Consider the following 27,748-nt stretch of genomic DNA (forward strand, 5'->3'; position numbering starts at 1 on the left):
GTATTTCAGACCAATTTTTAAAACCCTCGTTGGTGATATCATTATAGGATAGTACACATTAATGGACATTACATGCGACTAGGAAACATGTAACACCAGTGGGGTAGGAACATATTAACCGTCCATAGCAACTGAGACAGCCACCAGTATATGAAAAAGGAAACAAGGGATGCACACCAATGAAACAGCAACCGTACAACTATACCAACATGAAAAAAATGCATCTAGTAATCATTATTGAGTTTTCTACATAAAATAAGTCTTTGATATGCCAATCTTTATATTACCCCGAGTCTCCGGTAATGCTAATTCTTTGTTACATATTTTTTGTTTTTGTAGTGATTAAGATTATATCACAATATTGACTGCTGTCCTCTATTTTTGACATTTTGACCTATTGTGTCTGTTTGATTTATTCACACATCGTTGTCAGTATAAAGGAAGTTGATGCGACTTTCATACAAGTGAGAGGTTTAGCTAGCTATAAAACAAGGCTTAATTCGCCATTTTCTACACAAGAAAATGTCTATTCCAAGTCAGGAATATGACAGTTGTTATCCATTCGTTTGATGTGTTTGAGTTTTTGATTTTACCTTTTGATTAGCGACTTTCCATTTAAAAATTTTCTCAGAGCTTAGTATTTTTGTGATTTTACTTGTTTCTGTATAACAAAATATCAGTATGGATTATAATAGCAATATAGTGTCTTGTTATAAAATGAAATTGTCATCTTGTTGTAGCTTCTCTTATTGGATAGTGGAAACTATTTGGTACATATGTTTTTCTCTTATTAAACACGCTCCGTCTATTGTGAAAATGTTGAATATGAATGTATATTAATGTCTGTATCTGTTTTAAGAGTAAAAAAACGAATAGAGAATATAAAATAGAATAGAGAATACTTATTATTCCAATCAATGGCCCTTGATGGGCAGCATAACATGTCCACATAAAACAATACATCATAATTTGTAACAGAAAAACATTTTTAAAAACTAAAATGAAACATTAAAAAAAGTTCAGATAGATGCTATTATCTTCATGCTATAAAAATCATATATTATACATTTAATGCCAGGCAGGATCAGAACCATAAAATCATTACAATTATCATTGTTATTACACAAATTAATTAACATTTCGTCTAACATCTAGACATGTGTTTATATATCTCAACTTGTACGATTCGCTCGTGTATGTAACAATGTTTTAGATTTTAACGAGAGAAATTTATGTATTACTGAAAAATTATTACACCAGGGTTTTTGATATCACAAACTAGTCAAAATATTTACTAAATTTTATCATCCGATTCGGTATAAGGACATAATTCGTAAATATAGCTCAACATGCAGACTTCTTATACGTTCAGGTATTTCACATCCAATATTTTATGAAAATATTCTTTATAAGGCACAAAAATGTCAGTATTCACCTCAGAAGCTAACAAAACCTTTAAATAGACTTATTAAGAAGGGATATAGTTACGATACTATTGTCAGGTCATTAAAGATTGCATATTTTGGCGTTAATATTGATTCACTTATAGGGTCTTTGCATCGGAACTAAACACATTTATTATTAATAAACCATGTTGGCATGACACGGGTTATGTTCTTCTCATATATGTTATGATGGTATGATACTAAACCCCTCACGGGGAGGATTGTGCCTGATATTCATATGATGAAGACATAATTTTTCAATCAAGTCCGGAGCTGGCATGTCAGTTAACTGCTAGTAGTTTGATGTTATTCATATATTATTGTCATTTTGTTTATTTTCTTAGGTTACATCTTCTGACATCAGACTCGGACTTCTCCTGAACTGAATTTTAATGTGCGTATTGTTATGCGTTTACTTTTCCACATTGGCTAGAGGTATAGGGGGAGGGTTGAGATCTCACAAACATGTTTAACCCCGCCGCATTTTTGCGCCTGTCCCAAGTCAGGAGCTCTGGCCTTTGTTAGTCTTGTATTATTTTAACTTTTAGATTCTTGTGTACAATCTGGGGTTTAGTATGGTGTTCATGATCACTGAACCAGTATATATTTGTTTAGGGGCCGGCTGAAGGACGCCTCCGGGTGCGAGAATTTCTCGTTGCATTGAAGACCTGTTGGTGACCTTCTGCTGTTGTCTGCTCAATGGTCGGGTTGTTGTCTCTTTGACACACTCCTCATTTCCATTCTCAATTTTATGTAATAATATAGCTCCCTAAATATTTACGTACAGACAAATTTTCATAAGTAAATAACCAAACAAATTTTGCCTCATTTGAAAGATGTGACCCGCCATGACATTTGCAGGCTTATGGAGGTAGAACGTCATTGTTAGCTAAAATTATAAACATGATAAATATCGAGATTCAATGAAATACGTATTTGTGAAGAAGAGATAAACACTTTCCTTGTCTTCTTTTTTTTGCGGAGGCCGAACTATACATCATATATAAGTTTTGAAGATGTTTTACTTTATCGTTTGAAGTGAAAATCTACATTTTAAATTGTTACAAAAAATATTGTTTCTGCTCTATAGATTTCCTTTCATAAATGAAATCTGAAATATATCCCTAACAAATGCACCGTATAAAATGCATATAAGAGAACACCTACTTATAAAATGTAACGCGTCGCATACTAAGTAGAGAGACATGCATAATAAATCTAAATTAAAAAAAAAGGAATTTTTAAAGCTTACTTTGACAAATCTTAAACTAACTTCATTTCAACAAGTTTAAATTACATGTTCTAAAAAAGAGCTACAAAACAAAATTCTCGGCTTTATAAATTTTTTTCATAAATGAAGTCTGATATATATCCATAATAAATGCACCGTATCAAAAGAGTATATGAGAACACATACTTATAAACTGTTACGCGTCGCATACTATGTTTAGAGACATGCATGATAAATCTAAATTAAAAGACGAATTTAAAAAAAAAAGGAATTCTTAAAGCTTACTTTGCCAAATTTAATCTAACTTCAGTTCAACAAGTTTAAATTACATGTTCTAAAATAGAGCTAAGAATTGATTGTATTGTAGGAAATTTAAGTCTTTGAAGTTTTATTCAAATACGCTATTGAACATTACTAAGAGCCAATAAATACAATAATTTTGTATTTTATAAATTAGTACCTTCAATAAATAAAAGTCGTCATAGAACAGTTTCATTTTCATACCGGTATTCGAAATGACTCGTTTCATTGCTATTACAACAAATATGTCATAATAACATGACAGAGAGTTTTGTTTCGGAATATTCTAGATAAATATACAAAAAGAAAATTTTAGACAATGTACCCTCCTAAGCCTGGAAGTGGCAAGTCACATATAGTTAACGGCGTTTTTCTCACAGTGACGTTCTACCTCCATAAGCCTGGATATGTCTTGGCTGGTCACAGATGTATAAAACTAGGACAAATACAGTTTATCTCCTTGAAAAATATCTTCCTATCATTTTTGTATGCTGGACAACTAGTTATAAAATGTTGTTCCTATACTGGTCTTTAAGGGTCTATATTTCAAACTTCTTAATGTTATAAAGAAAACATGGTCCTTTCAGATTACAGATCAGAAGTTCGCTTCTTTGAGAGCTAAAATTCAACGCATAAGGCTCTTTTAACACATCTTTATCAATAATTGTTTTATGCCTTTTGCCATCCGCAGTCATAAAAATGACATTATTGGATGTTTTTCCTGCTATGAAAATGTCTCCATTTATATTTGCACTAATACCTTTTGGATGTGATAAAACATCCTGCATTTTAAAATGCCATAAAGTTTGTCCATTGACATCTATACACGCAACTTTATTCGAATTGGCATCGGAAGCCTTTATTTCTTTGCAATGTAATGATAAATGTTTCATGGAAGCAAAATTAGAAACAGGGATGCGCTTGACAAACTTAGGCTTTTTGTCGCCATTATATGTTAAAAGGATAATTTCGTTGGCTGTAATCTTATGAAGTGTGAAAACAGCCAGGGTCTTTGTTTCATGGCAAGCATCGATTCCGAGGCACTGATGACCTAGATTAACCTTATTTATCTCTTTTCCTGTGTTGATGTTATTGAAAACAACTTCTTTAGTATCTCTAATTGTGACAGCAACCTGGTCATTTTCAGTATACGTAACATCAAACGGTGTGCCATTAAAATTAGCCACGTCCTTTTGGTAATGGCCATTTGCCAAAAACTTCATTAATCTTTTATTTGCCGCGTCAATGAAAACAAGTTCTCCACTCGCAAGTATTTCACACCCTCTTATTTCAATAGGGTTTTTATCGAGTTGATTAGGAAATTCTATTTCGTGTTTTAAATAAACTTCCGGCAGCAATGACTTTCTCTCTACGGACTCCAAGGCGGCTACTTGGGCTTGCATTGGATTTGAAACTATATGAGCCCTAACTTCAACTGTTTCAATCGACGAACTTCCAAACGATTTAACGCGGTCAACCAAAGAAACTAGCTCTTGTGATAAACAAAACTCAGTATTTACTTCTTCAGTGCGAACATTTTCCAATTGATCTTTTATTTGCCCATCAACATTTGCCTTCATTTTCTGAATTCCAACAAATGTCTGGAATTTACCTGCATACTGTTTAATGTATTCGATTTCTTTGCGCATTTTTTCGACAGATTCTCTTTTTGATTTAAAATAATTTTCTTGTGAGGACAATGTCTTCATCATTGTTTTCTGATTTGAAGATATTTTATCTTTCAACTCTTGTTCAATTCGGTTTAGATGAGAATCTATTGACCTGCGCAAGTATAATATTTCTTTTCTATCAGCGTTTTCCTTGTTCACCACAGTGGACTTGTTTTCTCTGATGCGACTGATAACTTTGTTGAGGTTATCGTGTAAGTAAGTAAGATCTTCTTCAAGATTTATAATAGACAAATGTTCATCTTGCGTTACCTCATTCAATTTCAAAACTGTACATGAAGATGGTTCGTGATTGAGTACACACCCACTGCAAAGAAGTTCGTTGTGTGTTTCGCAGTAAGATGAATATTTTTCGTTATGATTATTACAATTGTTTGTGATAGATTTTACAAAGTCAGGCAATTTTTTATAATTGTTTACATCAACTACTTGATGCTCCCTTGTGGGTTTAAACTTCGAATGACTTATTTTACAATCTAAACAGAAAAACTCTTCGCAATCACGACATCTGATGACTGCTATCTTTGGCTTACAAAGACTGCATCTTTCTAATGACGAAGCCATCCACGTTAGCGCTAAAAAGAAAAATAAATATCTGATTATTAACATTATGATCATATAGCTAATATTAACAACCTTTGGATAAATCGTCAACAACCCTGCTTACTTAAATGTGAAAATGTAAATATTTTAGGCACAAAAGATATTTTTGAAAACATCTGCGGGTGACCAAAATACAAATAAACGCCCAATTTTATCTATATTTCCTTTTTGTATGAAGAAATATCTAATAGGTATGAAAAAGTAAGATTTAATTACCGAAAGAACATTTGTTTCAAGATTGGAGTGATTTTGCAGTTAACAAAACTCATATTGACAAACCGATCACTCAATATTTTCACTCTTTTGTTATTGATTAGAGTATAAATGACAATCAATTAACCAACCTTTTATTTCAAATGTTGTGTTCATGTGTATACTTTCAGTATAAAAGAGGGACGAAAGATACCAAAGGGACAGTCAAACTCATAAATCTAAAACAAACTGACAACGCCATGGCTAAAAATGAAAAAGACAAACAAACAACAGCACACACGACACAACATAGAAAACTAAAGAATAAACAACACGAACCCCACCAAAAAACTAGGGGTGATCTCAGGTGCTCCGGAAGGGTAAGCAGATCCTGCTCCACATGCGGCACCCGTTCGTGTTGCTTATGTGATAACAAATCCGGTAAATAGTCTAATTCGGTAGGTCACATTCAGGAAAGGGAAGGGGATTGTAGTTACGACGTAAGGAACATATCCGATATCGATAACGGTCAACCAACTCGTGATGGCGTCCGTAAAATTTACGAAGGGATGATTTCAACTTCACCATTTGGAACTCTTGGTTTAATAGCTTCCTTGTGAGCAGCAACCCTCTATCAAGAAAATCATGATAGGAAATGCAAGCACGGGAATATCGTATCAATTGGGAGATATATACCCCGTATGCAGGTGCTGCTGGAATGTTGCTACTTAGAAATGGAAAGTTCACAATTGGAAAGCTGAAATCATTTCTTTTGTCGTAAAGTTTTGTTTTCAACCGACCCTCATTGTCAATTTCTAGATGTAAGTCAAGATATGAGGCTGACTTAACTGTATCTGTAGTATCCTTTATCTCTAGCTCGATTTGATAGATGCGTTCCACATATAATATATCACTAGTTAACAATAATAAAGTTTAAGAAAAAAAAAAGATATTATTTTCTTTACTTCGGTACCATTCATTTCGGGACCTTTTATAGCTGACTATGCGGTATGTGGTTTGATCATTGTTTAAGGCCGTACGGTTATCTGAGAGTTGTCCCATTGAAAATCATACCACATCTTCTTTTTTATTATCATCAAAAAGCTTTGTAGCACAAGGGGAAATATGACCATTATTTTTCCTGGATTTCAGTATTTGTGTACATATTTACATTATTTCTCATTACAGATTAGCACTAATTGTTAAGGTCGCATAGTAATACCCATTGCTCTTGCAAATTCTTTGATGAGCTTAGAAAAAAATATAAAAGAAAAATAAAAAAAAAATTCGGACAATAAAACAAAATAAGAAGTACACAAAGACATTATTTATGATTACCTGGTAATAAGTTTTACAGAAAGTTTCTATCAAAATAGGGGTTTATGAGGAGTTTTTTATACAAAATAAGTACTTTTATATAAAGCAATTAAAAAAATGATAATTAAGAAAAACCTAAAACTTTATTAAAATAAAGAAGCAAAATAGAAGGTGTACAATGGCAATACATGGTGAAGATAGTTAATTCTAATTATGTTTTCAGAAGGAATCGTAAACGAGGAATACTGCTTTCTCAAAAGTTGCTAAGACAGGGCTATGAATTAATCAAATTAAGGTCATCACTCAAGAAATTTTACGGTCGCCATCATGAGATGATTGGCCATTATGACAAAAGTGTGTCAGAAATCATATCTGATATTCTTCCTCAGTCATAATGACCTTCCATCATTACCGAACTGAACAAAGAAATAACACGACGGGTGCCGTATACGGTGCAGGAAATGCTTGCCCTTCCGGAGCACCCGATTTCACTCCCGGTTTTTAGTGGAGTTCGTGTTGTTTCATATTTATTATTTAGAACTGTTGATGTAAATGTCCTTTGGGTTTTATAGTCTTTGTTTACTCCTTGGTATTGATTGTTATTGTCTTGGTACCATAGATAACGAAATAAGTAAGTTCATAATAAACAAAGTGAAATTACAAAAATAATTCGCATACAAAATAGGTAGTGCACAGGGGTATTAGATTGGGCTTTATTGGAATAAGCGGATACGAATCTGTTCGTTTAATATGTGAGAGACAATGCCATCAAAAAATAAACCGCAAAATCACTCAAAAGGAGAATTGAAAAAAAACATTTCTTCAGTTCGTTTTGCAGGTTAAGTATTGTAAATTCTAGACAATGCTGTCAAACCCAGCATGACCAATAACAGATAAAAATGTTGGACGGAAGAGCGACCTATCAAACATGAAACGGATAAAAAAGATACAGTCAATTTTGCACCATAGATTGACATTGAGAACAAAATTTTGCGAGAATTGCTGCTTCCCAATTTTGAACTTTGCATTTTATATGAAGAATTTTTTCAACAGCACCTGCATATGGGGAATATATCTCCAAGTTGATCCGATATTCCTTAGCTTGCACTTCCTATCATAATTTCCTTAATAGAGGAGACTTGCTGTTTACAAGGAGGTTATTAAATCAATAGTTCCACTTTGTGATGTTGAAATCATGTGTTAAATGCTTTTATATATCGAATCATTGCTTTCTGCAACTACTGTTTTTCTATTTTTCACTAGATAACCCAGCATAAATTTTCACTAATAATTCTTCTTTCCGTTCAAATACACATGTATCCAAATTTAGTAATCTACCTTATTTCTAGTGGATACCAATTGTAATGAAACAATTAGATAATGTTGTAATAACATAACAGTACCAGGTTTGCTATACGATTACCAGATGAATACTTCGACAATTATGACTGTCCCTCTGGTATCTTTCGTCCCTCTTTTAAACCAAAGTTAGAAAAAAGACATAAAAAATGTAAAAATGATGAAAAACTTTACACATCAAAAAGCATCTAAAAGAGGGGCTTACGATTGAAAATAAACTAAAAACGCCATGTTTAAAAAAGAAAAGGACAAACAGACAAACAATAATTCACTATACACAACCAACAAAAAACTAAAGACTACGCAACACGAACCCAACCAAAAACTGAGGATGATACCTAAACCAACTCCCTAAATAAGGCAACAGTAGTATACCGCTGTTCAAAACTCATAAATCCATGGACAAAAAACAAAATCGGGATAACAAACTAAAACCGAGGGAAACGCCTTAAATATAAGAGGAGAACAACGACATAACACTAAAATGTAACACACATAGACAAAATCCCACGAGAATAATATATATAACATCAAAACCAAATACATGAATTTGGGATAGACAAGTACCGTGACACGTCTTATCGCAATGTGAATTTACACTCAAAATAAGAGAAAACAAACGACACAACGTTATAATGTAATACACACAGAAACGAACTATAATATAACAATGACCATATTCCTGACTTGGTACAGGGCATTTTTAAAGGAAAAAATGGTGGGTTGAACCTGGTTTTGTGGCATGCCAAACCTCGCACTTTTATGGCCATGTGAAATATAACATCAAAATGACAACACAGGACTACAATATAAATAAATTGGAGAACACAATTGACAAAGAATCACACGAACAACAACCAACAAAAGGCAACAAGTTCAAAATTTTAATACGCCAGAAGTGTATTTTGTCCACACAAGACCTATGTGTGACGCACAGATACAAAAGTTTGAAAGCCGAAACGAGTACAAAGTTGAACAGCATCGAGGACCAAAAGATCAAAAAGGTTGTGCCAAAAACGGCAAGGGTTTTCTGTTAAGTTACCAGAAAATCCCTATAATTTAGAGTAATTTATACTTTTGCAAACAGTAAATTTAATAAAATGAATATTCAAAAGATGTACATGATAAAGCTGAAGTATTAACTAATTACAGGAAACAACTGAAATACATTTACATAACCAGACATTTGAAACACAAAAGTAGACACATCCGAATACGTTTAAACCTCTACGCCAAGTGACGTCCTATTTGAAACTGAAAAATGACGAAAAATGCCTAAAAGTTACGAAGGACTTAACTTCACCATTTGAAACGCTTTGAGCAACACGACGGGTGCCACATGTGGAGCAGGATCTGCTTACCCTTCCGGAGCACCTGAAATCACCCCTAGTTTTTGGTGGGGTTCGTGCTGTTTATTCTTTAGTTTTCTATGTTGTGTCATGTGTACTATTGTTTGTCTGTTTGTCTTTGCATTTTTAGCCATGGCGCGTGGTCAGTTTATTTTCGATTTATGAGTTTGACTGTCCCTCTGGTATCTTTCGTCCCTCTTTGATGGAGTTACAAGTTCGTATTTGACTATATTATATCATCTTCCGCTCATAAAATGTACAAAACTGAAGTGTTATGGGTATTTTTATTTTTTTTTGCATATTTTTCATAAAAGAAATTGCAAATTTGTGACTTTGTGACCATTTTGAAAAAAGAATGTGAAAATTTGGTATTGTTTATATATTTAAATAAAGGCAACAGTAGTATACCGCTGTTCAAACTCATAAATCCATGGACAAAAAACAAAATCGGGGTAACCAACTAAAACTGACGGAAACGCATAAATATAAGAGGAAAACAACGACACAACACTACAATGTAACTAACACACACAGAAACGGACCAAGCATCAGACAAAATCCCACGAGAATAACAAATATAACATCAAAACCAAATACATGAATTTGGGATAGACAAGTACCGTGACACGTCTTATCGCAATGTCGATTTACACTAAAAAATAAGAGAAAACAAACGATGCAACGTTAAATTGTAACACACACAGAAACGAACTATAATATAACAATGGCCATATTCCTGACTTGGTACAGGACATTTTTAAAGGAAAAAATGGTGGGTTGAACCTGGTTTTGTGGCATGCCAAATATTCTGGATCACATACGCAACTATATTTACTATAAAGTCAATTGGATTGAAATTTCAGACATTCATATTTTCCGGAAATAATCTGGACTTATCCGTATTTTCACTACCGTTTACTTTCTCTTCCTCACCTGTCTATTGCAAATGGATGCCACGACAAATCTGCTCCTGTGGATATTGTGACAAATCACTGTCAAGTACATTTCAAATCGATTATAAACTGTTAAATATATATACCGTTAATTCCGTTAACTTGAATTCCACGTTTATTCAACAAATACGAACTGTAATTGTTTATTTCTATGAATTGACCTGAGAATTCTACTTTCGTTTTTGACTTGATATTATTATTGCATTGAACATTCATATATTTCTTTCGTACATATTGTAAAATATTGTATTTTTATTTCTTTCAGTTTACCAAACAATACACACTCTGTAAAAACTCCTGTACCAATTCTGGTGGAATTATAATCTACAATCTTCACACACAAGTTGTTATTCTTTATAATTTGCCGAGATTGCGATACAGTCCCATGGTTATACTAGCTGAGTCAGGCTCAGCATAGTAAATTGACGACAACCTGTCTTTACATATCCAGACAAGGAACGACAACGTAGCAACGTACATACGTACATACATTTACACTGACAGTGGACTATATATCTTGTGTGAACTCGACAGCAACCCAACAACGTTGAGTCAACATGGATCCCAGTCATGTAGAACAACAAGAAGAGATTCAGCCCCAAGAAGGAGATGTCCCTGAACTATTAGAAAATCCGTCTAATACATCACAGTCAGATGAAACTCCCGAGGCTAGGCGAGTACGTGACCTCACGGAAAAAGGACAAGGGGCTTTCACTGAAAAACGTGACAAGTTCTGTCAGGAACTAGAGGCTCTCTGGGCAGACATTGAATCCCAGTTATTGGAAGTAACAACGCCTCCTAACGATCTCCAGCAACTCCTAACAGTCCAGGACAAACTTGTTAAAGCCTGTAATAATTATCGTAGGCTCACAGATGAATACCTAGACTTTCTGAAAAGGACCCGAACATTGGAGAGTCAAAAAGAAATTGATGCATGTAAACTCTCTTTGGAGTTACGTCTGTCCAAAGTAGAGCTAGTTATGGAAAAACTACACGAGCATCGCCTCGCTCTAACAAAGGCCAAATCCACTAAAACAAAGACCTCAAGGGGTAAGAAAACCTCTCACAGCGGTAGCTCTAACGTGTCAGACATGTCAAGCCTGGCACGGAGAAAGCGAGCCAAGGCAGAGGCTGCAAAGTCTAAGATAGCATTTGTCGAAAAACACGCCCTTATCCTACAACAGGAAGCAATGTTAGAAGAACAAGCCCTGTTCAGACAAAATGAAATGGAACAGGAAGCAGCACGCAAAAAAGCTGAAATGGAACAGGAAGCAGCATACAAAAAGGCTGAAATGGAACGGGAAGCCAGTCGTAAACAGGCAGAAATGGAGCAAGAAGTCGCTCAACGTAAACATGAGGCCGCACAGAGAACAGTTCAGCTAGAACAGGAGGCTGCTCACAGAAAAGTGCAATTAGAACAAGAGGCCGCTCACAGAAAAACGCAATTAGAACAAGAAGCTATGCGCAGGAAGGCTCAAATGCAACAAGAAGCCGCACGAGTAAGCCGGGAAAAGGCCGAGCTTAAAGCCAAATTTAACCTTATTGAAGCACAAAGAGAAGCTGCAGCCGCAAAAGCCGAAGCTCGTATCCTGGAATACGATGATAGCCAAACGTATAGCGATCTCCCTGACGAAAAGGAAGACCCGCTCCAGCGTGTGCAAGATTTCGTCAATAAACTTCCTGTATCATCTGTTGTTAAGGAAGTAACAGGACCTCAAAAGAAAAAACAAATTCCTGTTAAGATCGAGCCGAGTCACGAAGCACCAGCGTTCGTGCCATCCGTGGCATCGAACTTGCTGTCACAGACATCTGCCGTCTTGCCTTCCGATAATAAGTCACCGGAAGTTACCTTTATCCCAGATCTGGGATTAGTAACCGGCATACAAAAACTAGGTCTTTCAGATGAGAGCCCTACTGAACACCAAAAACAGGGTGTTAAAGAAGCGATCCCTGTCTTACGCTCAAAACAAGACGTTATAGAAGAGATCCCTGCTTCGCACAAAAAACAAGACGTAATAGAAGAGATCCCTGTTGCACACCAGCAACAAATCAACCTTACATCAGAGATAACTAGATTCCTCTTACGCAAGGACCTGCTTTTCTCCCGATTAACAAGCTTTAACGATCGAGCAGAATCCTTTCATACTTGGAAAGCAAGCTTCAAGAACGTGACTGATGAGTTACAAGTCTCTGACTCAGAACAGATCGATTTACTGATCAAGTGGCTCGGTCCAGAGTCTGCTAAACACGCCATTAGCATAAGAGCGTCGAACGCCTATAATCCTTCAATAGGTATACAAAGACTATGGAAGAGGCTTGACGAGCGGTATGGTGCTCCAGAAATGTTGGAAGCCTCTCTCATGAGTAAACTTGCCAAATTCCCTACATTGACGAATAAGGACAACGCACGTCTCTACGAACTGTCTGACATTCTATCAGAAATAGAATATCACAAGGAAAATCCCAAGCTGGGATGTTTGCTAGCATACTTTGACTCTTCGTCCGGGATAAATCCAATTGTTGAAAAATTACCGTACGGACTCCAAGAAAAGTGGACAACGAGGGCTACAAGATACAAGTCTAAATATGAAGTTGCCTTTCCACCTTTCACAGAATTCTCTGCCTTCATCAGGGAAATAAGCAAAACAAAGAACGATCCTGGGTTCATCTTTGGGTCAAAAGTCACACCAAATACAAAAGGTGCTGCGCCAAGGTCTACGTCTTACCCTAAGACTAAAGTTGGTGCTCATAAAACAGCAGTTGAGCAGCAATCTGGTGAAGCCAGCAAACAAGGTCTTTGTATTCTGCACAATACAAAGCATTCCTTAAATGAATGTCGAGCGTTCCGAGCCAAGTCAATAGAGGAGCGCAAAGGTCTTTTAAAAGAAAACAATGTATGTTACAAGTGTTGTGATTCTACCACACACAGGAGCCGGGAATGCAATGCACGCATAAGTTGTAAAGAATGTGGAAGTAAACAACACACTACCGCACTTCACATCACTAGACCACAGCAACCTGCAAGTTCTCAATCTAGCCCGCCTAAGCAAGCCTACGGCGGGGAGCCTATAGAATCGGCTGAAACTAAGGCAACCTCAGTTAACTCTACCTGTACTGAGATCTGCAAAGATACATATAGCGGGAAATCTTGTGCTAAAATACTGCCTGTGAATGTTTATCACAAAGATAACCAGGACAAAGTTATTCGCATGTACGCCATCATTGATGACCAAAGCAACCGGTCACTAGCATCGCCCGAATTCTTTAATCTTTTCGACGTCAAAGATAAACCGGAGAACTATACTTTATCAACATGCTCCGGCAAAGTAGTCACCTCCGGGAAAAGAGGAAGAGGTTTCATCATGGAATCAATCAACTGTAATGACAAGTTTGACCTTCCTGTACTGATTGAATGTGATCATATTCCAAATAATAGGGACGAAATACCTACTCCTGAAGTAACAATGCATCACCCTCATTTAAAAGAACTTAGGGGTAGCATTCCACCTATAGAGAAAAATTGGCAAATTCTTCTCTTAATTGGCAGAGACCTTATAGAGGCACACCATGTCCTCGACCAGCGCATAGGACCACCCAGAACTCCATATGCACAACAATTGAAACTTGGTTGGGTAGTGATAGGAGAAACCTGCATTAACAAGCAGCATGTTCCTCTTGAGTTAAATGTTAAAATAACCAACATTTTACCTACAGGACAACCTTCAACCTTTCAACCATGCACAAGCAAGTTTGACATCCGGGAAAACTACACAGACCCTGTAACGAAAGATTTACAATCGCCACTCTTTGAAAAAACAAGGGACGATGATAAGCCTGGACAGTCATATGAGGACAAAATGTTCATGAAACAGATGGACAACGAATTTGTCAGAGACTCGGAAGGAAGTTGGGTAGCACCGTTGCCGTTCCGAGTGCCAAGACAGCCATTGCCAAGCAACAGACAACAAGCTCTTCATCGTGCTAATATGTTGGACACCAGTCTGAATAGAAACCCAGTTAAGCGGGAACACTTTCTTACATTTATGAGTAAGATCCTAGACAATAATCATGCAGAGCTCGCTCCACCATTGCATGAACATGAGGAGTGCTGGTATTTGCCATTGTTTGGTGTTTATCATCCGAAGAAACCCGATCAGATAAGAGGTGTGTTTGATTCTTCCGCCAAATGTAACGGAGTTTCACTTAACAGCGTCCTGCTTACAGGTCCAGACTTGACCAATGATCTCTTGGGAGTACTGCTGCGTTTCAGGAAAGAAATGGTCGCAGTAACTGCAGACGTTCAACATATGTTTCACTGCTTTGTTGTCAGAAAAGACCACCGAAATTACCTGAGATTTTTATGGCATAAAGACAATGACCTTCAGGAGAACCTTGTCGAATACCGCATGAGAGTTCATGTTTTCGGAAATAGTCCGTCACCTGCCGTTGCTACGCTTGGACTCCGAAAAGCAGCTCAAGCATCAGAACTAGAGTTTGGCAGTCACGTGACTAGCTTTGTTACAAGAGACTTCTATGTCGACGACGGTCTAACATCATGTCCTACTAAAGAGGAAGCTGTTAAGCTCATGAAGGACACACAGCAAGCATTAGCAAAATATGGAAACTTACGACTTCACAAGTTTGCCTCTAATTGTGCGGAAGTTATGTCTGCATTTCATGCCAGTGATTTGGCTTCAAATCTTAAAGATCTAGACTTAGAATGCGACAGTAAACCCCTACAACGTAGTCTTGGTCTCAGCTGGGACGTAAACACTGATAACTTCTTATTTCAATTATCATCAGAAAACAAACCGATCACTCGGAGAGGAATTTTATCGACGATAAACAGTCTCTACGATCCTCTGGGATTTTTGGCTCCGGTGATTATACAAGGGAAACTCCTATTAAGGAAAATAGTATCAGAAACCGTCGATTGGGACCAACCTCTCACTGATGAGACAGCAGATGAGTGGAAATCTTGGAGAGATACTCTAATTGCTATCGAAACATTGCGCATTCCACGTACCTACGTGCCGTATCTCAGCAAAACCACCACAAAGGAGTTACATGTCTTCTCTGATGCATCAGAAAAAGCCATAGCAGCTGTTGCATACCTACGCACGACCGACAGTAGTGGTGAACCAAACATAGGTTTCATTCTTGGGAAAGCTAAAGTTGCACCAACAAGTGGTCATACTATTCCACGCCTTGAACTATCTGCTGCAGTATTAGCAGTCGAGATAACACAGACCATCATGGACAATTTAGATTTACATATAGACACCGTAAAATTCTACACAGACAGTAAAGTAGTCCTAGGCTACATCAGTAACGAGACAAGAAGGTTCTTTATCTATGTCGCCAATCGAGTAGAGAAAATAAGAAAATTTAGCTCTCCAAGTCAATGGAATTATGTACCAACTGACCGTAATCCCGCAGACTCGGGAACAAGGTCCGTACCTGCCCACGAAATTCATAGCAGCGAATGGTTATTAGGACCAAGACAACTTCTTTTCTCAGAGCAAAAGAATTCTGAGGACATATATCAGCTAATAGACCCAGAGGAAGATGGAGAAATACGTGCAACTGTTAATGTTGCAAAAACATTTGCCACACTTGAGCATAAAGGTATCGGAACTGATAGATTCAACAGATTCTCCAACTGGACATCACTTGTGCGAGCGATAGCCTTTTTGGAACGTTTCTCCCGTTTACACGGGTCTAAACAGACAGCACCAGTGACTTCTCTGGAAGGCCTTTCGAATGCCGAAAATTTCATCTTAATATCTGCTCAATATGAAGTTTACGGAGATGAAATAGATTGCATTAAACGTCAGGAACAAATTCATAAGCGGAGTCCGATAGCTAACCTTAATCCGTTTTTGGACAAACAAGGACTATTACGAGTAGGAGGCCGTATCGCCAAATCTGACTTAAACCTCCGTGAAAAGAAACCATTGATCGTCCCTGGACGCCATCATATAGCGACATTATTAGTTCGACACTACCACAACAAGATAAAACATCAAGGTCGCCATTTCACAGATGGAGCGATTCGATCCGCAGGATTTTGGATCGAAGGAGCAAAACGCTTGATCTCATCTATTATTCACAAATGTGTGACATGCCGCAAACTCAGAGGAAAAACCGAGTATCAAATCATGTCTGATTTGCCAGAGGACCGTCTTGAACCTTCACCTCCGTTTACTAACGTTGGAATAGACACCTTTGGACCCTGGACAATTGTTTCACGTAAAACACGTGGTGGATACGCTAACTCAAAGCGTTGGGCAATTTTATTCACATGCTTAGTGACAAGAGCTATTCACATCGAATTAATCGAGGAAATGAGTTCTTCAGCCTTCATAAACGCTGTCAGGAGATTCACCGCTATAAGAGGCCAAGTTAAGATTTTCCGATCTGACCGTGGAACGAACTTTATCGGCGCAATCGACGATTTAAAGATTGACTCAATCAACGTTGAAGATGGACCCTTCAATAACTTTCTGTATAATTCTGGTACAACTTGGATCTTCAATCCGCCGCATTCGTCCCACATGGGTGGAGCCTGGGAAAGAATGATTGGTATCACTAGGAGAATTCTTGATTCTATGCTTCTTAACGCAACCGGAAGAAGCCTAACACATGACGTGCTCAACACACTAATGGCAGAAGTTTCAGCAATAGTGAACTCTAGACCTCTGGTACCCGTATCAACAGATCCAGAGAATCCGTTAATATTAACTCCGGCTATGTTATTGACGCAGAAAACCGACTACATTTTCACTTCAGACCATCTTGGGGAATTCGACAAACGAGATCTCTGTCTTGCCGAATGGAGACGAGTACAGGCTCTATCCAGTGTTTTCTGGTCCCGTTGGAGGAAGGAGTACCTGCCGTTACTACAACAACGACGAAAATGGACCGAAGATCGCCGTGATCTCATCGAAGGAGACGTCATTCTTCTAAAGGACAAAAACATTTGCCGTACCCAATGGCCCGTTGGAATTATAGTGAACTCTTTTAAAAGTTCAGACGAACATGTCCGAAAAGCAGAAGTGCGAGTAATCGTTAATGGAAAAGCCACAACCTACACACGCCCTATCGTGGACATGATTCTTCTCATAGAGAACAAACCTGTGTAATTATATGTATATATTTTGGATTAATATAGTGACATTCACATTTGGAATTATACTTTCTGGAATAGTGATATCAGGTAGATTTCAGACGGGGAGTATTCTGGATCACATACGCAACTATATTTACTATAAAGTCAATTGGATTGAAATTTCAGACATTCATATTTTCCGGAAATAATCTGGACTTATCCGTATTTTCACTACCGTTTACTTTCTCTTCCTCACCTGTCTATTGCAAATGGATGCCACGACAAATCTGCTCCTGTGGATATTGTGACAAATCACTGTCAAGTACGTTTCAAATCGATTATAAACTGTTAAATATATATACCGTTAATTCCGTTAACTTGAATTCCACGTTTATTCAACAAATACGAACTGTAATTGTTTATTTCTATGAATTGACCTGAGAATTCTACTTTCGTTTTTGACTTGATATTATTATTGCATTGAACATTCATATATTTCTTTCGTACATATTGTAAAATATTGTATTTTTATTTCTTTCAGTTTACCAAACAATACACACTCTGTAAAAACTCCTGTACCAATTCTGGTGGAATTATAATCTACAATCTTCACACACAAGTTGTTATTCTTTATAATTTGCCGAGATTGCGATACAGTCCCATGGTTATACTAGCTGAGTCAGGCTCAGCATACCAAACCTCGCACTTTAATGGCAATGTTAAATATAACATAGAAATGACAACATAATATTACAGGACTACAATACAAATAAATAGGAAAACATATTAGACAAAGAAACACATGATTAATGAATAACAAAAAGCATCAGGTTTAAAATTTAATACGCCAAAAACGCGCCTCGTCCACACAAGACTCACTAGTGACGCCCAGATATAAAAGATCGAAAGCGAAAAAAAGTACAAAGTTGTACAGCACTGAAGATCAAAAGTTGAAAACGGTTGTGTCAAATACGGCTAAGTTTATATGCCTGGGATAAGAACATCCTAATCATTTAGAACAATTAATGCTATTGCAAACAGTAAATTTTATCAAATGAATATAACAGATATACATAATGAAACTGAAGTATTAACTCATTACATAAAACAAACACGAATACATAATGAATGACCAACACAGAATAGACACACCCGACTCAGTCCAGGCCTCAACGCAGTAAATTATGAAAATGACGTCACATACGACGGTGAAAAGGCATTAAAAATTACGTCACATACGATGGTAAAAAGGCATTAAAAATTTGAATATATGAAATTTCTGAAACAGCAGAAAAATTACGTCACATATGAAAAACTATATCTCAAAAGTAAGATAGAATTAGGATTGATTAAAGATTAAAATAGAACTGAATACTGATATTGCATTTAAACACAATGCATATTGCAATACTTATTAATAGCAATTAACTATAATACATATATGTGCAGTTTGTTATGAATCCAACTTCAAACTTAAATTATCGTACAGATTATGTTGACCAAAATTAAATCTAATAAATGACGGCGGTGATTAATTTTTGTTTCCATAACACATAAATATAATAGAAAAGACGTCAACACATTTGACAAAATCCGATGAGAATTACAAATATAACATTAAACATTTAAACTAAATACATGAGTTTGAGATAGACAAGTACCGTAACACGTATTATAGTAATGCGAATTCACACTCAGCAAAACAGTCACAATCGGGAATAAGTCACGTTTGGTTATTAAAACTATATTTGTTCAGGATCTACCTTGTTTAAAGAAACTTTAAACCACAAAAAAAAAATATATGCTTAATCATTTTTGATTTTGAGATCCTTTACCTTGTCATGTTGAAAAATTAAATAAATAGTCAACTATTGAATTAGGAAATCTAGGTTAAACCTTGATAAAAGATATGAAAACACATTTAGACTTGTTTGTTACACTCGAAAGACGGCTAAAATATCAAGAATCAATACATTCAGCTGACTAGAAGCGGTAAAGTTATAATTTTGTATCAATTTTTATTGATATTTCTGCCTTTTTTATAGAGTTATCTCCCATTTCAATGCAAATCTCCAATCCAGGAATTTTAAAATCGTTATTTTTTTTTCTCTTCCTCAAGTTATTTTTTGTTGGACTTTTTTCTGTGTATATTTGGGAAATAATGCTTAAGATTTAAATTTTAAAGTCTTCTGTTGCAATTACTTTAAGGTAAATAAACTCATCATAGATACCAAGACTAAATTTAGTATATACGCCAGACGCACGTTTCGTCTACAAAAGACTCATCAGTGACGCTCGAATCCAAAAAAGTTAAAAAGGCCAAATAAAGTACTAAGGGCTCAATTTTTGCTAGATTGACTGGACTATTGGTATATTCTCTACAATCGAAGAGCAATATCTTAGTCTCGTTACAGATCAAGTGAAACACATAAAATTCCAAAATATATAATTCAGGACTCAACAGTCCATGAACTGGTTTGATAGAAAATCTATAACTTAACCGATTGTTTGCTATTCCCCATTGTGACATTTTGACCTATTGTTGAGTTAAATACAAAGTACAGATCTGAAAACTCGCAGTTACTGAATTTAAGCGTATTCAAAAACAAAAGCAACTAATTAAAAACAGGTATTAAAGATTATCTTTAAAAGATAAGAAATTATTTAACATTGATCTTTGACCTTAATTCGATAGGAATTGCATCATATACAAAAAGTGACAAAAACTTTACATAACTTTTTGTTTTGATAAACTAGTTGCATGTTGAATTATTATTTTATTTTAATGTCCTGCAAAACGATAACCAATTCCTTTATCTAAACAATAATTTATTTGAAATAAAGTTATGATGTCAATATCATGATCTTGTTTGAGGCATGGTAATGAACCTGGTTTTATAGCTAGCTAAACCTCTCACTTGTATGACAGTCTCGTCAAATTCCATTTTATCGACAACGATGCGTGAACAAAACAAACAGACATAATAGGCAAAATTGTAAAAAGTACAGCAGTCAAAATTGGGTTATAATCTTAAAAATAGACAGATTGTAAGATTTGGTTATATGCTACTTTAAACGTACAATTACATTTTATGTGCTGTCTTCTGATATATATTTTGTATATACGCTTTCAGAAAATTCAGAAGAAAAGTAACAATCACCCTGAAATGAATTATAATGGTAAGATACTCCTTTTTCTCTTCACAATGAACGCCAATACAAGGGTCGTGTTTTTCTTTTATCTTAAATTTTATCTTAATACTCACCAGCAAAACTTTAGTGTAAGAAGTGTGATCCTTTAATACATACTACGTTCTGGTGTTTAAAATTATCAAGGGCGCATGTCTTTTAGGTGTATTATCATAAACTTAAAGTCACGTGAGGTTTGTCGCCGCTCTTACATAATCGAAGTTATATATTTTAATGATTTTTTTAAAGAGACACTAGCTATAAGAGATATATAATATATTAAATATATGTTTATTTGGTTCAATCATTAATGACATTGAAATAGTGAAATAATCATTTGCTTTTAAACGGCCAGTTTGTTTCAATTTTGTCATTGATGAAGAATTCTTCACTTGCAAATGATTAATTCTACCTCATTAAAACCGTGTTCATGTGAACTTCAATCTAGTGCCCCTTTTATAGAATGAAACATAACAAAAATAAAAAGGGTATATTTTGACATTCAACTGAAATCAAATTGTCAGTTGAGCATATAAACCTATACCAAATTAGTTTCTACCATTCTAAATATTTGCAAGCTAACTAAGCAAGATGATATTTTTACATTTCCACTCCGTGTTAACCTGGCCGTTATCAGTCGTATCGGTATTTTTTATGATAGTCCTTTCATACTCTCTTTTTAGTAAAGAAACAAAACACCATGTCATATGTAAAACCTCTTTATGGTTAAATTTGACAGTTTCATTCCCTGTCAATTTATCAAATTTAATTAAAGCGACCAGTTGTTCCGTTGATATTCTATTTAAATGTGAACCCATAAACAAATAAGTATGCCAATACCAACATACTAATGCACATATCATGTAAATTGTTGTTAAAGAAATTGGTGAAAGCAAACAAATATTAAATAAAAAAAGAAGATGTGGTATGATTGCCAATGAGACAACTGTCCACAAGAGACCAAAATGACACAGACATTAACAACTATAGGTCACCGTGCGGCCTTCAAACATGAACAAAGCCCATACCGCATAGTCAGCTATAAAAGGCCCCGATATGACAATGTAAAACAATTCAAATGAGAAAAACTAAATGATGTCTAGAAACAAACAGAACACATGCTTGACAGATTATTGACCGACTACTAAATTATGTTTAGATAATACACAGGGAGTCAATTTGAGGTGTGTGATTGGCAAAAAGCCTTTTTTGGCATTTTTAGATGTTTTATGAACACTTTATTTCTCTTCAAAGTGCAGTAAAATCAGACTCATCATGTAAAGGCTAAGGTTTTGCTTTTTTTATTTGATGCAACAACAAAGGGATAAGCAGAGCAAATATCCATTAGTAAATAATATGAATGGGGTTTACAGAATTGAGAATAATGTTCAAACATTGCAAAATAAAGAGCTTAAAAATAATGAATAGACAAAATAGATGAAAAATAAGAATAGGGCGCAATAGTGTGCTAAAATATACAGAATAGGGAATAGGGGGCAAAATAAATAAAAGTATAGAAAAAATGATATAGAAAAGAAAAAGAATAAAGAAAGAAGGGACCCTGATAGTAGATATCACCCTATCTTAAATTGTAGTTACCATTATTTGTATTAAAAAGTAAAATCACAAAAAAATTGAACTTAGAGGAAAATCTAATCGGAAAGTCCATAATCACATGGAAAAATCAAATAACAAAACACATCAAAACGAATGGACAAGAACTGTCATATTCCTGACTTGGTACAGGCATTTTCAAATGTAGAAATGGTGGATTAAACCTGGTTTTATAGCGCTAACCCTCTCACTTATTGTGCTTTTAAAAGATCTTAGTGAAATTTCAATAAATATTAAAATATGATTTCATATCATAAATTATTTACTTTTATTCATGTCTATTCATTCCAGTAATTATGGGTTATCCCTGAGAATTTATTAGTTATTTTTAGTCATTATGCATAATTCCTGAAGATTATGCACTTGACAAAGGGTGCTATACATGTTCTCCAATATACAGACTGGTTAGTTTAATTTGGGATATGTAGTCCTTTTCCGTCTTCTTAAACCAGTAAGATTCGAACCATTGCATGATGTAAAAAAGAAACTCCTTCCAGTTTAGCTTTCAAAATAAAGTTATCTGGGCTTTCAACATCACCAACTTTCTTTATCACAAAGAGGTAACATCTGAAATTTCATTTTTTTTTTAAACGGGATTCTGTTCCTAATGTGTCCTGCACAAGTTACAGTTACATCAAAACTATTGCACCTAAAGTCTTTTACTATAAGCAAGCATTACAGGACCTCGAGTTAGAAGAATACTTAAAACCAAAATGTGACTGGTTCCTCTCGCCTTATATCCTCTGACCATGTCATTTCTGGGAATCTTTACATTATTCAACATTAACATCTCCGAAAGGTGATATTGCATGGTCTTAAAAAGGAAAATCACAAAAATAACGAACTCCGAGGAAAATTCAACGGAAAGTCCCTAAACAACTGGCAAAATCAAATCAAAAGCTCAAACACATCAAACGAATGGATAACAACTGTCATATTACTTAAATGCTACACGCATTTTCTCATGTACCAAATCGTATGAAATGTTATTTTATGTGGGATTACCTGATAACTCATTTGTCCTCATTCTTTTACAAGACATAAGAAGTAGTACGATTTACATACAAACACAATATGATATGAAGCGTTGTCCACAGAAACACCACCCTATTCATTGTGATGAGATAATAGACATTTTACAGCTTCGCTTTCCTTGTCACTGATTATTGATGTTAGTCGCTCGTTTGAGCAGTTTTTCAACTCTTTGACTCGACGTTTAATCAGAGACCCAATAGTACTAACCCATTCTGAAAAAGTTTCCAATTTCGTTTTAAGTAAGCGTTATAGTTCCAATTGATGTGTTCTATTTTTCGTAAAATTTCCTGTACCATGGCAGGAATAAGGCAGTTGTTATCAAATAGCTCGTTTCTATGTATGTTGGTGTTTTTTCTCAATAGATTTATGACTTTTGAACACTGGTAGTACTGTTGCCTTTAATTGGTAATACCATTATGGCGTTGATTGGTATTTATACATCCTAGTATTGTGTTATAGTGCACTGGTAATTTTTCGTCTTATTGTTTTTCAGTTTTGAATATTTGCTTTGTCCACAGAGTGTCTTTATGTCATTTAGTTTTCTTTGCCGACATAGTTGTGACAAAAATGTGTGAACAAAAATGTGTGATTAAGATTATATCACAATGGTGACTGCTGTACCTCAAGTTTGGACATTTGAACTTTCATTTTTTTTCACACATTTTTGTCAATTTAATGAAATTATATATGACTGTCATACACGTGAAAGGTTTTGCAAGCTATATTTACAAGGTTCAATCAATCATTTTCTACATAGAGAGATGTCTGTACCAATTAAGGTATTTGAGATTTTTTTCCTTTTGTTTGATGTGTTTGAGCTTATGATTTTGCAATTTTATATAGTTATCAAAGGTATCAGGATTATATTTAATACGCCATTCGCGCGTTTCGTCTACATAAGACTCATCAGCGATGCTCAGATCAAATATTCATAAAGCAAAACAAGTACAAAGTTGAAGAGAATTGAGGACCCAAAATTCCAAAACGTTGTGCAAAATATGTCTAAGGTATTCTATGATTGGGATAAGAAAATTCTTAGTATTCGAAAAATTCATACTTTTGTAAACAGGAAATTTAAAAAAATGACCATATAATTGATATTCATGTCAACACCGAAGTGCTGACTTCTAGGTTGGTGATACCCTCGGGGACGAAACGTCCACTAGCAGTGGCGTCGACCCAGTGGTGTAAATAGTTATCAAAGGAACCAGGATTATAAAAGACTCTCCGTTTTTAATTTTCTTTGAATATTTTTTTTTATTTAACTTTTCCCTTTTTAATCAAATTTTTTGATACTGTCTGTCTTATAGTATTTCAATATAATGGACTATTATACAAATTACTCCAGGTAAGATGAATGAGTATTCGTTCAGTCTTTTCTGCAGTTTGTTCATCCACAATCGTATGAATGTTTTTACATATTCGTTATGCATATTTACTCAAAGAGTATGCTCTTATCCCGTTAATGAAATGTTCAGCTGTAATTTAATGATAATTTACTGTGGTCAGAATTCTTTCTCGTTTTAAGAATTTCTTTATGAATAATGAAATGACATTTGTATTTTTCAATTTAGAATTGCATTTTATAAAATATTCCGCATAAAACCTATCTTCCCACTTCCCTACAAAATATTAAATTTCAACAACCCGAAAACTCCCAGGATGGTAGAGCTCCAGTATATGTATTAAACACATTAGATTTACTTACATCGCAAGAACAATGTGTGTTATTCAGCAGTCTAGTTTCGTCTGATTTATAATTCGCATCAGAGGTGTGGTTTTTTTTTATGCAAAAGAAATCTGTTCAAAATGAATTTTGTGGATTTATTTTAAAAGTACCCCGAAATACTAGTTGTTGACTGCTATAGTCATGGCAAAAATGGGGCATTACAAATTGCAATTCACTTTTTCTGCGGTTGACTTTGAATTTTTGAAATACTATGGCTTTTCTACCTCAGGAATAGATTATCTTAGCTGTATTTGGCAAAACTTTTAGGAATTTTTGGTCCTCAATGCTCTTCAATTTCGTAACTTATTTGGCCTTTTTAACATTTTTTGATTCGAGCGTCACTGATGAGTCTTTTGTAGACGAAACGCGCGTCTTGCGAAATTATAAAATTTCAATGCTTACAATCTATGATGAGTTTTTCAATTGTCTTTTGCAGGGACAAACAAGAGACTCCTTATAGCTTAAATTGATCACCGGTTAAGAAATTACCATTTTAACATTTAATGCACTTTAATTGGAATCAGTTGTGTTGGCTTATTTGTATATCCTATTTAGTAGCAAAAATGTTAATCTTGCATTGGTGATAATGTTAGCTGGGTTTTTTTCGAAATATTCGAAGAAAAAAATATTGAATAAGTAAAACGAAATCGTCATTTTAAAGGCAAAAAATACTACAAGGAATCTGAAAATTTGGTCGTGTTGATTGCCATGTATATATAATTTTGCTTATATGTTTTACCTAATGAAGTTTCTCTATATATACTATAGATATCGACATATATGCAAATAAAATATGATAAAAATCTATTCTAGGGATATAATTTATATGAGAAATCGATTGAAAGTTTTTGTCATGTTGACTAATTTGTTATTATTTACTGCTCAACTTAACATATTATTGGTTCTTTAAAATATGCAAAAGCGAATAAACACACATCTATTGTGAGTGTTTACTCCTATACAGGACAGTTAATGGTTTTGGCATTTGTCATCTATTTTTTGGGATTATTTTTTGCTTTTTACAGTTTCTCTTAAAGAAACAATTCTCTCTTAAAGAAACAATTCTCTCTCATACAAGGTATGGAATGCTAGGAATTTATCCACTTATTTACAGGACTACGCCGTTACGCTAATTTTTGTTTAATGGATGTATCATATTTGACACTATATTTCTCACCTTTCACACTTTTTTTTATTTTATTTTTTTATTTTTGCATACTCAGGGTTTATTGATAGAGTAGTCCCATGTTAAATCACACTGTTTGCACCTAATTAAAGACACACAAAATGGAAAGGACAAATAAAGGCAACAGTGGTATACCGGTGTTCAAAAGTCATAAATCGATTGAAAGAAAATAAATCCGGATTACAAACTAGAGCCGAGGGAAACACAGCAACTATTTGATAACAACTGCCATATTCCTGAATTCGTAAGGACATTTTAAGAAAAAATGATGGGTTGGTTTAAGTTTAAGATTTCAGCAATCAATATCTTATTTTTAACTTATTTTGCTGACGCAAATTCTATCTTTCTACTACATTTTCTTCAAACATTGTGGTCAAATTCTTTGATTTGCGAAATCTCCCAACAGGAGTCCATTGATGATTTTGTTCATGCTGTCCCAATTGTATAATTTTCTGAAAATGTATACCATTTACATTTTCTATTTATTATAGTTTATGCAAAAATGGGTAAAAATCGTCTTTCAAGGGTTATTACTCTTATCATGATTCAATTGACGATTTCAGGCTGTTGACTTATTTGTAGATTGTATATTTCATCGTGTTGTTTGACTTATAATGAAGTTTCTCCCTATAAACAATAGATTTTAATATATATATACAAAAAATGTGAGAAAATCTTTTTTAGGGGAAAAATCATATCAGGAGTCGTTTGAAATGTTTTGGTCATGCTGACTCATTTGTAAATGTTATTAGGCTGAAATTTTTGGTCATGCTGACTCATTTGTAAATGTTATTAGGCTGAAATTTTTGCTGTATACTGTTAAGATTAACACATTTTAAATGGTTCTGCAAAATATGCAAAAACCAATAAAAAACACATCTATTTGTGAGTGGTTACTCCTATATATGACATTTAATGTTTTGGCATTTTTTTCTTCTTCAATTTTTGAGGAACGGTTTTGCTTTTTAGATTCCCTTATAAGCATTCAATTAAAAATGTCAGCCATCATGATTTTATTTTGAACTTATTTTCTGAGTCAAATTCTATCTTTCTATTACATTTTCTGCAAAGATTGTGAACAAATTCTTTAAAGGGCAAAATCTCCCAACAGGAGTCTATTAATGAGTCTGTTCATGTTGTCCTACTATTTCTGGCTGTTGACTTATTTGTAAATCTTATTTTGCTGAACATTTTTGTTTTAACAAAAAGAATCTTTTAGTTTCTGAAAGAGAGAAAACGCATTAATAAAGGCAATAGTAGTATACCGCTATTCAAAGCTCATAAATCGATTGAGAGAAAACAAATCAGGGTTACAAACTAAAACTGAGGGAAACACATCAACTATAAGAAGAAAACAACGAAACAATAGAAACACTTTAGAGCAACAAAAAAACATACGACAATGCAAAACACACAGAAACGAACTATAAGATAACAAGAGGGACGA

The 27,748-nt window shown here is 34.8% G+C and overlaps 1 protein-coding gene and 1 long non-coding RNA gene across 2 annotated transcripts; one reads left to right on the plus strand and one right to left on the minus strand.

Moving 5' to 3' along the window:
* Positions 1-887: 887 nt before the first annotated feature.
* LOC143078712 (uncharacterized) lies at positions 888-20,874 on the minus strand. Its single transcript, XR_012979249.1, has 2 exons — positions 20,815-20,874; positions 888-5,239 (listed from the first exon to the last, which is right to left on the minus strand). It is a non-coding gene; the product is annotated as an uncharacterized LOC143078712 (long non-coding RNA).
* On the plus strand, positions 10,298-18,115 carry LOC143078471 (uncharacterized). The gene is made up of 3 exons (XM_076253329.1): positions 10,298-10,483; positions 10,703-11,373; positions 18,090-18,115. Exons 2-3 carry the CDS (start codon positions 10,995-10,997, stop codon positions 18,113-18,115), a joined length of 405 nt encoding a protein of 134 aa, XP_076109444.1. The 5' UTR covers positions 10,298-10,483; positions 10,703-10,994.
* Positions 20,875-27,748: the final 6,874 nt, after the last annotated feature.

The sequence above is a fragment of the Mytilus galloprovincialis genome, chromosome 6 (assembly GCF_965363235.1).
Source record: "Mytilus galloprovincialis chromosome 6, xbMytGall1.hap1.1, whole genome shotgun sequence".
Classification (NCBI taxonomy): domain Eukaryota; kingdom Metazoa; phylum Mollusca; class Bivalvia; order Mytilida; family Mytilidae; genus Mytilus; species Mytilus galloprovincialis.

Excerpts from the sequence above, each read along its gene's own strand:
- LOC143078471 (XM_076253329.1), top strand. The coding sequence starts at position 10,995 with ATGGATCCCAGTCATGTAGAACAACAAGAAGAGATTCAGCCCCAAGAA. Across the intron at positions 11,374-18,089 it reads TCAAAAAGAAATTGATGCAT|TTTACCAAACAATACACACT; the intron begins GTAAACTCTCTT and ends TATTTCTTTCAG.